General features: G+C 36.7%; 1 protein-coding gene across 1 annotated transcript in view; it reads right to left on the bottom strand.

The window, feature by feature from the left end:
- The window catches only part of LOC139141030 (receptor-type tyrosine-protein phosphatase N2-like), a 260917-nt gene that overhangs the window by 14761 nt on the left and 230486 nt on the right, over positions 1-15670 (bottom strand). The window contains exons 13-17 of the mRNA XM_070710596.1: positions 8981-9128; positions 7286-7359; positions 6540-6617; positions 3749-3943; positions 1032-1126 (exon numbers count right to left, since the gene is read on the bottom strand). Of these exons, the coding sequence (XP_070566697.1) occupies positions 1032-1126; positions 3749-3943; positions 6540-6617; positions 7286-7359; positions 8981-9128 (590 nt within the window). The remainder of the gene's footprint in view (positions 1-1031; positions 1127-3748; positions 3944-6539; positions 6618-7285; positions 7360-8980; positions 9129-15670) is intronic.

Consider the following 15670-nt stretch of genomic DNA (forward strand, 5'->3'; position numbering starts at 1 on the left):
AGTCATCACCATCAGTAACACAAAAATGTATAGCTTTGGAAATTAAATTGTCAGTTTGTAGTGATGATGTTTGTTGATGTGGTGAACAGTAAGGGCCCTTGTAAGAGGATTCTGCATTCACAAATGACATGTTCTTGTCTGTCACCGTCTCTTATGAACAGACCACCTGGTGTTAGAGCTGGTTGACGAATGACAAAACAGTACCATGGTGATGTGGCTTATTACAGCCTGTCCCTTAATGAGAACATCTACATCCTTAACATATACATGATTGATGGATCACTGTGAAATGCCATGGAGGTCACACAAGACTAATGCATAGAGTGAAACAGTGAAATACACTAACTGGCCATACAAGCTCTGATTGAAGCATCAACATCTCACAACAGGGAGTGCTGGTGTAAATAATTGTAGATAAATGATGCAGATAGAAATCCTCATGTCTGCACTGATTGCATGGTCGGTTGTTTGTCTTTGCTAATCTTCCGCCTGCCAGGGCTCAAAATGGGGACCACAGACATGTACACAGCCAAGGGTGTGCGGCAAATGCTCTGCACATACTACTTTTGGACATACTACTTTTGGACAAGTAAGTTATATCGACTCCATCTGATAGTAATCAATGGACAAAATTATATCAAAATTATACATCAAATACCGTTCTCTAATATCAGTGATGAACTGGAATGGCTAGAGAAATAGCTATTGCAAACACAATTTTCTAGAAAATCAGGTGATGAAGTCTAAGTTTATGCCAGGTGATATAGAAAAATTTGACGCAGTGCTACAGAAATATCCATGTATTCTTTGCTATGAAAACTTGTAACAAAACATTTGCCCTTCTTGTATGCCTTGTGTTAAGACTAATCCCATCATGCATCACTTCTACCAAGACAGAATTCACACCTGACTGATAATCTGACATTGTCTTTGGTTGGACAGGAGATGAAAGACTGACAGGCTGGTTGAAAAAATTCAAAATCAAAAGAAAAAATTTGAACATACAGTATAAGAGAATGGGTTGTATTTACCTTCTAAATTCCAGCAATACCTTTGGAGAGCTTGGTTCTCCCATGTCTGGCCATGTAAGGTAATGGAACTGTGTCACAGTGCGTGTCTCGTTGGTCTGTAAAATGAGAAGCCAGAAAAAAAAGACCTCATGTTGCAAGTGTGACCAGCAAGGTTAATTACAATCCACTTCACCTGGCTGACATATATTGATAGACGGCCCAGATAGGAGATTGAGAAATGCACGATCACAGCCCCTGGCTGACACCACCTCTCTCAATTTTTTTTATAGAAGGTATAATCAAATTTACATACGCACAAGTGACAAGACAGATGGCTTTCTGACAAGTCTAACGGTTCAATGGATTTGAAAACATGACATGACTGTATGTTGATCAGTTTATTCACTCTCTTTTTGGTTCGTACCATGTATAATTTGACGCCTGAATATTGAAGCATACCGAATGATGAGGGAAGTGTTGATTGAGTTTGAAGATTAACTCTCTGTAGGGTTTATTTTTATGGTGTGGAGTTAGGAAAAATTGCAACGCTGTCTTTCATGACACAGCTTTGCTGAAAATTGTGCATGGTAAAATACTTGTATGTAACAGCTAGACTATGTAATTCAAATAACAAACATCAAGAACACACCTTGTCGTGCCAGAGCCAGTAGCCATTGCTACAATAGTGTCTGCAAGTACATATCTAGAGAATCTGATCGTTCAGAAATTGTTGAGGAGTCATTTCATGGCAAAATAAATAGCAATGCAAAAAATGCAGCAGAAAGTGAGAATCAGGCATTAGCAGTCTCATTACCAGGCAGATAACGAACTCTGAACTTATATTGAGGAGACAGCATGATCTGTTAAAAGTTACGGTTGAATGACTCCTTTTGCTTGATATAAATAATCATCACGTCATGCATTAAAGAAAAATTTTTTTCAAAGAGACTCAATAGAAATGAAACAGAGGCTGAGGTAAGTGTGGCCGGCACTGCATAAAATGCACTGATAAGTTAGCGATTCGTTCATATGTCATTGATCTGCCGCTCTAAGACGCAACAGACGGGACCGACAATAAACAATCGGTTGAGATAGGAAACCAGCGAGGGTGGAACTCTAATTGGATTAAGCAGCAGATCACGACGTTTTGCCGTCTGAGTGGTATTATGTCTTCTCCCTGATTGGTCGACCAAAATACCTCAATCAGTCAAGCTTGCCTGGCGTAGTGCCACAGAGACACGGTTTCAATGAATTTAGACGACCAGAATCACACTAAGCGTAAATCAATTAAATGACAGCTCAAAGTACTCTCAGAAAACAACATGGGTAGGATGTACTTGGGATGAGTCAATACCATAGCAACGATTTGACAGGAGGCTTGTCTTTGGCAAAAGAAATTCACAACGAAAAGAAACTACCCAGGTTTAATCAAAATATATATATGAGTGAATATGTTACTGCTCGATCAAATATGTAAATTTACAGTTACAACGAGATATAATATCTTGAACAGTGGGATGTGAAGTAAGGTTAGTGATAAGTAGATGTACTTTTGATTTTATGTACGCCATAATGACTGCCACATTGCAGCCACCACTCTACAAATGCTAGAGTATCCATGGAATTGAATTAATGAGAAAACCAAGAGACGTTACTCTATCGAGCAATTCTCCATGTCTGTAGGGGCCATGGTGAAATAAATTGATGTTTCTGAAGGAAGCTCCATTCAGTGATTTGGTAAATATGTCAAGCATACATATTCCACACATCTGTGAATCAACATGGTCTAAAATAAAATATGTTGTAAATATCATCTAGGGAGTGCAGTAATTGATTAATAAAACATCCGCTTCTTTGAGATAATTTAGGTTGAATGGAGCAAAAGTGATGTGTTCAAGACAAATTTTGGTTTCAATATGTTTTATTTTTTGCTTTGTATATTTTCATTGTTTCTCTTGTTAATCTTCTGCAAAACTCCCACATTGATGATGAAAAGTGTCAGAAGCATTGTTGCAGCAAATTTAAAAAGAGAACTTACATGAATAACTGAAAATGACATCAATTCAACTAATCAAAACTATTCTATCTAGTAATTTACTGCAACAGATGGACATATGGTGATGGAGAGATAGCACTGAGTTCACCATTTGAGCGTGGCCCTCAGAGTGAAAGGATAACATTTCTGTGCAACACAGGCCAATGAGAAACAACGCAGCTATTCAAGATGGCTCAGATCTAACTTTGATGGAGGGACATCTAATGGATGAGTTGGTCCACCGAGTAGTGACCAGATTGCCGAGGTCTCCAATTCTCATTAAACAGATGCTGATAATGTTACAAATGGGGTTTTCTGTGAGATTTATTGGGACTTTATTCCAACAGCTGCTTTTTTCTAAAGTATGCTTGCCTAACCTGAGCATAGGACAATCGATTGTGCTTTTTTGGCTTATCTGATTCTGGAAACGAATTTTTAATATTTTTTTAAATGTGATTGCATTGTCGTATAGAATGGGATGAATAAAAGACAATGGGTTTGATTTGATACAAATCAATATTTGTTGATTTTATCACAGAAGTGGCTGACCCAGTATTATTAAAAAATGAAATTTGTTTGCATATTTGATGGAAACAAAACAATCAATGATAGCCCTGGATTTTGTTGTTATGCAAATTATCCATAAATGGTGAACCAATCAAAACTGAGATAACAAATACTCATGATGTAAGCAGAAAATTACCTGCAGATTCTTCAGATAGAAACTCCTGACGAGGTAGTCGTCACACCATATATGCTCAGAAACAAGGTGGACTTCATAAATATGGTACAACTGACTACCTTCCTCCGGCCAGTACGGATGACACATTACTCTATCCTTGTCGTCCATATTTTGCGTCAAATTAACAATCACCATACAACCTTGCTCCCAAACCATCTGTGCATAATATAATAACAAAAAGAGTAAACATCTGATTGTCGATGAAGAATTCTATCTCAGATAACAGAAAAAAAAGAAATCACATTTAGAATCTACTGTCATTTGTCTTGGTAGTGTGTTTGATAATACAGGTAGATCATCTGTTTTGTTGGTAATATTTGCTTGTACCCATTATATGTGTTATCAGTTTTGTACAAAGCAGCCTTTTTGTATACCCTGCTTGTGGGCAGTATACCCTGGTTATGGGCATGTATATACCCTGATTATGGGCTGTAAACCCTGGTTATGGGCATGTATACCCTTGGTTTTGTTAGGTAGTATAACTGATTATGGGCAGTATACCGTGGTTATGGGCTGTAACCACTGGTTGTGGGCAAGTATATCCTTGGTTACAGGTAGTATATACCCTGGTTCTGGCAAGTATACCTTGGTTATAGGCGTGTACTTTTGTGCATTGCCACTGACATAAAAGACACCACTTTGGGTGAAATTTTACAAAAATATTGAAAACTGTAAAATACATCATCAGATATAGCTAACAAACGTTTGATACGACACAGACATGGAACTCTTTAAGTGGTAAACTTTGCGTGTACTTTTGTATTGAATATTTTGGAATTTTCAACTTTTAAATAGAAGCAGACGATAAACAGCTGCATTAATGATACATGTCTGATCTGAACTGTTGGACCATTCACAAATGTGATAAAAAAGATCGCTGATTTTGAGAAATGTAAAAGGTTTATTTATAACCTTAACATGTTTTAAACAAGATGTCATGGTAAAATTTTGTTTTACCTGTCAGTCAGAAGCTGTTATCATAAATCAGTACACGTGCAAAAACATAACTTGTTTCATTAAAATTATGAATTCAAACTGGAGTTATTTACAAATACATTACTGTAGAAAAGTTCTTACACTGGACGTTATTCAGTAACTCATTAACTACCAGCGAACATAAATGTGAACTCAATGGTACATTTAGCGCTAAAACCTGATCTCTTTTCATTTATGTTTACTTTTTCTTTCCTTGTTTACTCTGAACCATATTGTATACCATTAGCTGTTTAAAACCTTGGTTATTGAATTCATATCTATTCCGGGGTAAAGATATGCAAATTAACGACTGGGGAAAATATGTTATGTCAGGAATGATAATTACTGTACAATTTGCATGCAATTTTTCCATTTCTTTGTTGAACAGCTGTCTAGTGACTCAACACTATCTAAAATTTGTGCAACAGAGAATGTGTGTGTATATATGTGTATATATATGTGTGCACATATATAAATATATATATATATATATATATATATATATATATATATATATATATATATATATATATATATATATATATATATATATATATATATATATATATATAGATATATAGATATGTAATGAAAATTAAGTGTAAAATAATAATAATATCTGTTACTTGAAGTTCATGCATCCTGCAATATCTATGTATTTGAGGGGCGCGTGCCCACAGAATCAAGTGATCATTAAGAAACACCTCCTTCATGACATACTGTTAAGAACAACCATTTCGGAAATTGCAGATGGCCTAAAATTGGTTAATGAAAGCAACAGCAAAGATGCAGTAGGTTGATAAAAACCACTGAATGTTGATCATATTGCTTGATAAATGAGTTTTGGCCCAGTGATGGTTGGGCCAAATGATGATGGAGTGTCAACGTTATCTGCTGATGGTGCATCTGCTGAAATTGACAGGAGGCCATTTTGTAGCCATCAAAACAGGGCTGACTTCTTGTGATGTAAGTTTCCATAATTAACATGCAAGAATAAATTTTTTTCAAAGTATTTGATGAGACTTTCACAAATTAAACTTGCAGGGATGACAAGATTGTTAAAACTGATAAAAACATTTTCAATCATAGAAACCACAGATCAGGGGATTCAACAAGAAGCTGCGGCAATAAATGCAGGTACAGACTGACAAAAGTCATCTGAAATTCAAGTGAAAGCTGCTAAAACCATGCACTCATTGCTGTATTGAGTGCAAAACCTGCAATCAGATTGACAATATTCACCCATATAAGTTGCCACTGCAACTTTGTCACGGGTAAAGGACCAATCAGAAATATTGTTGAAAAAATATTGTGTTTTAGTGTTTGAAGACACCAAAATTTCAGAGTCCAGTTGCATTTCATTCAAATAACTTTTCTCGTTAATGACATGTTTGTCAGCGTCAGCTGGACATTTCAAATTATAATTATTGTTTGCAAAGCAATTATAAATGTCAGAAAAGGATGTTAACAGACATGGTCCTATAATTTTCTCAACAAAGAAATGTGGTGTTTTGCAACATCTGGTCACAGAGCGGTCACTTAAATTATTTTTTTGAAACTGGCAAGTTTTATCGTAATTGCTAATTTCAAGGCAAATTCACCGACTGTCAGTCTTTTTTCAGACATCATCAGGGACTGTAGGCATTAATTGAAAATAATTGCATGCATGATGTGGATTCAAAACTGTGGTGTGAAGGTTAAAAATGACACAAACATATACAAACTAAAAATACCACTACTTTGATGAATTTACAACAAGAGTGTTCCCATTTTTTACCTGCCAGAAGTCTGCCACAGTGTTAGGTAGTGGTCCCTGCGTAGCAATGTACGCCGGTGAGCGGGGGTCATGATCAGTCTGAAATGAAAGAGTGGGGAGAAAAAAACCCAACAAATCCGATTATTGAAATGAACATCAGAGGAAACCAAGTACCTTACACCAGCTGTTTCATAAAATATGGTACCATTTGACAAAGATATGGACATTTTTTTGCCTCTGTCAGCTTTTCCTACTTAATCCATAAAAAACTAGATAACAGCTTTTAAAAGCAGAAATAATGACCGATGGCAAAATATTTACACAACTTTGGTTTAAATCACCAGTTGACTGATTCTATTGTAAAATTGATTGTCGATGTTTGTGTACATTGCTTTTTCATGGTAATGAGTGTACTATCAGGGAATTAAAATTTCACTAAATTATCATCCATCTGCCTATTGTTATTAACCCTGTAAAAATTTGATACCCTTTGTACACATCAATATGTCGTCAGCTTACTGAGCATAGCCAGATGGGTGAAATGACCAAACATGCCACGTAATATCTACCAAGGTGAATTTGTCCATGTGACCAACAAACAGCCGGAGAAGTTTGAAATCCTGACACCAGAAACAAAGACTTTTGACCATTTTCATATTGCTGCTGGGTTTCCAGGCTACAGGCAGTGGAGTATTTTAAAACCAGGCCCATTTTGATGGCGGACACGTTGAGTTAATTCTTTGAATGGTGATTGGGTTTGGACTTACTATTGTATTTGCATTGATGTAGTCTGAGCCTGCAGCGTTTGTGGAGTCATTCAGCATTACACGGGAGTGATCATCTGTTGTCAGGAACAAAAGAAAAGAAAACCCAGAGAATTATTTCTCAACATCCATATTATTTTCATTCAAGACAGCAAAAGGATGGTACTGGGATTCCATTTGAGAGTACATGCTGTAGGTTTAAATCATAACATTCTAGACAGTAAAGCTAAATACGCTGGCCAACGGTAATGAAATTACAATTTGGCTTGAAAGCGCAAGAAATTAGTTTCTGCAGTTTTTTGCCAGACATTCTATCTGGTCATCTGCTTGGGCAAGGATGTGGATTGAAATACAAGCTCCCAAAGGGTACGTGTGAATAATGAATCACTCTACAAAATGGGAGTCATGATCTAATCCTGCAAGGATGTCTTGATACACGTATGTTGACCTGTAGATGAACATTCACATGAATATTTGAAAGTGTTTGGAGTGAGTGGTTTCAGAGACGCACTTTGCCTGTAACTGTTAGGGCAAAAATTACAAGAAGCCAAAGAAGCAGGTATACAGGGGGAATAATAGAACACAGTGACAAAGTTCAGCATAAAAGACTTGCCGATACGTACTAAGGTGAACAATACAATAATTCATGTGAAAATTTCATTTCATATTTCCAGGGAAGAAAAATAATAAAAAGCAGCTGGCAATATTGTTGAGTTTGCAAAGGGTGCATTCTGATGGCCAACAATGGCTTGACACAAATATAGCTACATTACGGACACACGATCGTTGACAAAACAAAAAGCATTGGCAGCGTTTCCATTCTGCCTCCATTGTTGATACACGTTTACAAATCTGCAGGTATCTCTCATTACAACAAAAACCCAGGCAGATATTATTTCCCTATTATGATGACTATGAATAGTATCTGTCCTGAATGTCCATCATTGTAAACTGTAGGTATAATTTACACAATAGGAATGCTGTACGTTTACACAATAGAGACAAATAGGTATTCATTTAACCCTATCTTTGAAAGAACACATATACCCAGTAAAATGGACCAAAAAATATCAGATCTGTGTAACTACATGTATAATACAGCAAACTGACATCTCAGAACATCTAGGTACAATCCGTTTTACGGTTTCAGTCTGTTAAATTCATTTTAATAAAAGATAAAGAACTATGTAAATAATTTGCAACGACTCTTGGAATATTTGTGATGTTCTGTGTAGTTTGTGTAATTTATACAGATAATATGATACTAAAATCTATTTTCAGGGCTATCTTATTTCTTTGTTGGTTTTATCTTTGATCAGCAGACACAATTTGAATTAACTGCCATCCCGTCTTTTTGTGCTAATCTCAAAATGTAAAACTTTAAAGTAGCAAAAAAAATGTAGTTTGAACCAAATACTGTTGTTAGTTTTTTTGTGTATGAAAAAATTGAATGAAAAACAGGTCGGGAGTAATTACAAAGGAAATACAGATTTGAATGACAGCGATATTGGCCAATGGAAAACAGGGGAGTATTGCCGGTGACGGAAATCAAGACCTGAACAGCGAGGACCTGGATTAGGAAACCTATGATGAAAATAAGCAATAAGAGACGAAAGAGGAGATCTCAACAGGATCTATTAGTAAGATAATTGCCCAGACTGAGACCCAAAGGTGACTGTAGTTTATTCATAAGCTTACATGGTAGGATATCTGGGTATCTGTTTTTCTTGGAGTTGCTTGGGTCTGAACCGGTATTGGTACTGTTAGGCTCAGCTTCATACTGACACAGGCCTTCCCATTCCTTGGCCAAACGGTCCTTGTTCTTCAGATGGTCTTCCATATACGACTGAAAATGGAAGAAAAGAGACAATACACATGTTAGGCTGGGCTTTTTTTTTTTGAAAACGTTATAAGAATTGTACTTCTCTGTAGGAGAAGTGAAAATCATAAGCAGAAATTTGGGAATTGGACCCAGAGGCAATACTGAAACTCACAGAAACTGAAAGCAGATTTGTTGTGGTACATGGTACTTCATCATGAGGTATATTTACTAGTGTTCTGAACAGATACCTGGTATATCAAATAGTGCTAATATTTAAGAGGACAGAAAATCTATCAGGGATGGGTCTGAACCGTAGCCAGTTCAAATCCATCAAAGCCATGTTGCTTTGAGTCGAAAAGCAGTTTGAAGCAGACATCAGTATAGAGGGGTAACTGTGCTTACAACTTTAAAGACCCCTATTTTTCTCAACAGGGATTCAATCCTACTGAAGAAGACTATAGGACTCTACCAAAATTTGGAGGTGATCGGGTTGAAAAAAAACAGATTGAAAATTGTGTGGGCAGAGGCTCTGTAGCGTAAAAGGGAAGTTCAATGTCATGCATGAGTGTCCGTCCATTGAGGTTTTATGACTTGAAGTCGATTTAATTCAAGACGCAACTTGTCGGCAAATTGTTCAAGACACATTAACAACACCTCCGCCATGGCAGTATACGGTTGATGTGTGCAGAATTGATGTCATGCCAAGTAGTCCATCAGCAACACATATGGCTGTGATTACAAGCATACAAATGAGGATGACGGAAATTGATCGTGTGGAAAACAATGTTGAGTAAAGACGTTTGAATCTAGAAGACTATGGTCTTCAATATGCCAAATGACAGATGCACAATTGTTTCAATCTCAGTTCCTTACAGATTTTAACATGCAATATTCTGTGAAAGATATTTCCATTCAAACAAACAGATTGATTGAGGACGTTTGTCGGCGTACAGTGACAGCTAGACTGACTCTGAATATAAAACACATGATCTCCATCACTTATACAATTTGAACTGACAAGTACATTTTACACTCAAATTTATGGGAGAGATATTGAGAAAAAAAAGTATCACACTCGAGAGATACACAGATCAAACCACTGTGGATAGTCAGACGAAAGCATCCCCGACCTTTTCGAGGTGAGAGTCTGTCAGTTTATGAGGATGACGTTTAGGAAGCAACAAGTGACAACTTTGTAATAACTGCAAACTGCAATAAAAAAGGAGACGCTCCTCCTGGAGATTTCTAAATGAGAGATTCAATACACCAAACACACCTATGACCACAGAAATATAACAGAGTTTTCTGAGATGTAGAATATGTTATTCTGTATGTCTGTGACATGTGAGGCAAAACAATGCACTCACTTAAATAAATCACGCACTACTTACAGATGAGCAGGTACTGTGTACTTGGTGAACAAAAAGTCATTCTGCTTGAACTAGTCAGGAGACGATAGAGCATACAGTAAACTAAGCTGTAAGCAGTCCACCTTATTCAAATGAAGCTACCTAGACCTGTGTAATTAGATCTGCTCACAAACAGTAGAGAATTACTGATGGGTATGTCTATACCCACATCCATGTACAACCTGTGGTCTAGAGCTGTGCTGATACAAGAGAGAGAAGTAACCGCAGACGAATACTCTCCCGTTGAACCCATCATCTGATATGAGTAGCCGCTATGACTGACGATGCTTTATATTCAACATGGATTCAACAATGACACTGCTGTTCACAAGACCATATTTTTGGGTGGACCAATTGTCACTACTTCTATCATTAGAATCGTCCACAATGTAATTAGCACTTCGTTAAGCTCAGTCCATGGGTGGTCCAAATATTACACACAACAAACAAAAAACCTTGCTCTATTGATACTGGCTTAATTCCTTCCTAGGCACAAACCAGCGTAATCAACACCATACAATTGCAGCTGGTACACCCTGTCGATGATAACAATGGATCAGCCCATCTCTTTCTCACAAATGAAACTGACACCAGGATACAATTCCATAGAGAGGGGGGGAGGAGACATTTAAAATTGACACATCTGAAGATAATATGACACATCCTACTACCATGAAGAAACCTGATTTTTTTCATTTTGCTGCTCTGGTCGGAAAATTTCTGACCACAAACTGCCGATCAGTTCAGATGGAGTTATTTTAATCATTCAGGGTTTTTTTATTTCACATTTCACTGAAAAAATACAAATCACCAAAATCACAACAGACAAAAGATGAAAATCTCTTGTTTCTGATCCTCAAGCACGTCGATCTGAACCAGCCTCACATCACCTATTTATTCACATTTGCTCGAAAACATGTTCACAAAAAAAAGGTGGAGCACTATACCCACAGCAGGAAACATCTTTTGAGGATCACATCCATGCACTGTACAGTTATGAAAAGTGAACTTATTGTTGCAGTCTTGCTGCATATTGTCAGAATCACAACTGTATGTTGGCATTCCTGTTCTTTTCTTTTTTACACTAGTGGTTTCATCTCCTGAGCTCACAAATAAATAGAACAAAACAAAACAAAGAAAACAAAAACGATGGAAATGAAAAGACAAGTTGCTGCATCATTTTGGTAAAGATATCTGAGATGGTTAAAAATCACACAGACATTTTTGGCATTCCGAACAGATTGCAAAAAGAGCTTGGTATACATCATCAGCAGATCAAAAACATATCTACCATTCAACGGATAAATTACCAACATATGCAGTAAAAGTACATTTATTTGATATATCTAAAGGTTGCTTAATTTTCCTTTCCTTATATTTTAAATTTAGATGGTATTTTTGACAGCAAGAACATGTTATTGCACCTCATAAGTCTATTCGAAACTCTTAAAAATTTCATATTAGTGGACATTCTGAGTTCCTGCTGATGTTTGGAGGAGAGAAAGCTGTTGGACATGAGACTGTTCTCAAACATGATGACTGAACTTCCTGGTTTCCATGGAGAAACGCATACAATGAGGAGAAACGAAGACATTATCAAGGCAATTACTCATAATGACCTTTCATTTTCTAATCAGCCTAGGACCATCAAGAACTGATTAACACTGTATAAATGATTTCAGAAAGCATCCTATATGAGAGAGAGAGAGAGAGAGAGAGAGAGAGAGAGAGAGAGAGAGAGAGAGAGAGAGAGAGAGACTATACAAAAGAAACTATGGGAGAACCTATTGACTTCAGCCAGAAGAGTTTATTTGCTCTAAAATGCTTGCAAGGTATTATCAAAACTATGATTCAAAGTACAAATACTTGAGAGATAGATCTCAAAATTCAACCTCAATCACAAATGACACATAATTATGAAAATATCAGGTTCAATGATGAAGTCAAAATGAAATCAGCTGACCCATGTATGCAATCTGAACTTGATTGTGACTATTCAATCATTTGGAAGGAAGTCAATGTCAATGATATATTTAATCCCAATTAGCTGGATCAAGTAATCAGAACTGAGTGTGCATCATCATCATTGCGGCAATATATATTCTTTGGACTACATTGAATCGATTCTTCAGCAATAATTGAGGGCAAAACCAAGGAATTGTTTCCTCTACAGTTAGGGATGAAACATTAATTTAGGCAGTCATGTTGAATTATAACACTACAAGAATTTTATGCAAGTCATTTGTCATGATGTGAGTTTGAAATCGAAGAAAAAAATATATTCACATTTGACCATTGTAATCAGTTACCTGCAAAAGTGAATAGCTGACATAAATCCACACATTTTTTCCTGGTACATCCATACCAACCTCACCAGTCAAGAAAATGTACGAAAAATGTTAATTTCTGAAATCCTTGATGGATTGTATCCCAAAACAAATTAATAGCAAACAGCCAAATTTAAGCATTGTGTGAAATCAGAAATTTAGCCTTATTCCACAATGTGGCCAAGCACATGTGAAGAAATGTCAAGGTGAAGTACTACGAATTACGTCAAAATTAAGTTTGGTGTCATTTTCTTGAAACTTTGCACAAATATCCTTGGAAGCTGTGCAAGTGCAAAAATGAAATAAAAAATGGGGGTCACCACGCTCGTTTCATGGAAACGGACGTTAAAATGGCGTCGTTAGAAATAAATAAAAATGATATAATTCTCTAAAACTAAAGAAAGCAATTATAAAACGCATAGCAAATGAGTTAATTTTAATAAATACCAAGACTTAAGATTCATATCTATCGAATGTATAGTTTTCTTGATGTTTGTGAAGAAATTTTAACATTAGTATCGATTACAAAATGACGATATCAAAATTAAATCACTATATAATTTTCGAACTTTCTTCCTGTCGCTTTGAATGGTGTCATTTTGACCAAACTTGGCGAAAAAACTCCTGACATAATACCATTTAGTTTACACTTTTAATAAAAGGGTGTCACCACGCTACTTTTTACAATATCTCCAGGTGAATGGGTAATTTGCGCCCATAAATTGGAGAGAAATGTTAATTTTTCACTCATATTGAATAAAAACCAGCTTCCTAGGGGGTCAAAATATGACAAGGTTATAGGTCACATGTATTTCTAAGACACTGGGTCAAAAAATTAGGTAAAAGCGCAATTTCAACAATGACAGGTGATGTTAAATACATGCGCTACAAAATAACCCATTTGCGGCAGGCTGGAGTTAAATCTGCGCAGAAACGTTCTAAAGCGTGTGCGCGTCCGAATTCGTCGTCCTTCACCTTAACAAGAAGGCTGTCTGATGGCCACATTGGATCATGTCACAAAATAAATCAACAATATGTATGTCATGGTGTTGTACTGGCACTAAATTTGCGAGCTTCGAAAACAGGCTGTGGCCTGAGTAAAGGCGAAAAAGAAGTGGGCAAAAAATGTTCAGACAACGGGATATCATATGGAATGAGATCTGTGCCACCATAGACCCTGCAACAATTGGCGTATGTACAATACAGTGGTGCCACAATGGCAGACAAAAAATATGGATAAAAATGACTTTTCAGGATGTGAGTTACTATGAAGGGTTCAAGAGAATGGGGTTTCAAAGAAGACAAAGGATTAAGGAACAGCTTATGTCTTGACAGTGCAGACAGTTAAGATGAATATGTCTTGCAGATGTAGACATCATCACACATCTGATGGATATTTATCAAATAGGATGAAAAAATTCTGAGAGAAACTCATCAGAAAATAAGTGAAACTAGAAAAGAAATTGCAATGTAATATATTGCTGAAAGCATGCTTCTATTTCTTGTGATTGAAATATCTACACATTTTTTACTCCAATCATTTAATTCATTTTTCAATCTTCCTACAAAGAAACTGATTATGACATATACCTGTATGTATTAAAGAATTGCATCATACGTTTGTCTATGCAAATACTTCAAGCTTCTGTAACATGTGTGAAGCTTCCTCTGAGAGTTACCACTGCTCTGCCTACACACTTTTTGAAAACAATGGGGTTGTAGCCCCATTGCGATTAGCATGAATGAAATGATTCTGTTTGAATGCACTCCGTCAGACCAGCTGTTGCCCTGCATTAGAGAATCGCACAACGGCACAGTACATTTTTGCGTTGGTCTGGTTTTTTTATCAGTCAATCTAAATATACCTGAGAAAGAGTTGAAGGAGACTTTTTTTCGAATTCAAAGTCACGACACTGATGTGAAACTTGACTCAATGTATCCAGGGGACACGGTAGAGAGCTAACACGTCTGAGAATATGCTAGCAACTTCATTTCTGGTGCAGACAAATGTATAATTAGTCTGAAAGTGTTAGACTTTAATGAGTAAAGTCGTTATCAAACAGTTCACTTTCTATATTAACAACAGAATGTTGGATACACTGGGGACACACAGATCTGCCAGGCAATTTCTTACCTTTCCTAAACCAAACAAAAATTTGTTCAGTTTATATATTTCAGTCATAATTTAAATTGAAACAAGCAGTTTTTTTAAATCGTGTACCTTCTTTTGGCTATCAGATTTTGCAAAGGAACGGTGATTGACACTTTGCGTCTGACAAAACCAGAGGACGGTTGTCGAAGCAACAAATGACAAACACTACACATGAAGCCGCCAAAGTACTGCTGGGGAAAGGTGAAGAGGACTAGCTGGGCATAATTATCACTGGTTAAATTGGTTTCACTAGATTGCATCTCAGCCTTTTAATATCACTGAGATGAGGAGTTTATAGTCATCTAGTTAACCTTGTATTGTGAATCTGTGTCCTGAAGGCAAAGGTTAGGCAGTAGGATGCTAAGTACAATACAGCCATGTCTATGAATCAACTTTAAGTGTATTCTACAAATACACCAAAATGGAAGTTCAATGTCACAAGTATCACTATGACTGATAAGGGGCCAGTTTAAGCATAGCCTCTAGGTTACCATTGAATGCTGTTTTTTTCCAGGCAACGGTGCATTCGTGGAAAACAGGCAGGGAAAATTCTCCCGCCTCAGGCACGTATGAGGGAGCACCATTTACTAGCCCTGGCATTTTCTGTCAATTTTGCCTGAAATGAGCTTAAAATGAGCATGGATTTTAGATCGTCCATCGGCGTATTGCTCCATACTG

This window comes from Ptychodera flava, chromosome 9 (genome assembly GCF_041260155.1).
Source record: "Ptychodera flava strain L36383 chromosome 9, AS_Pfla_20210202, whole genome shotgun sequence".
In the NCBI taxonomy this organism is placed as follows: Eukaryota; Metazoa; Hemichordata; class Enteropneusta; family Ptychoderidae; genus Ptychodera; species Ptychodera flava.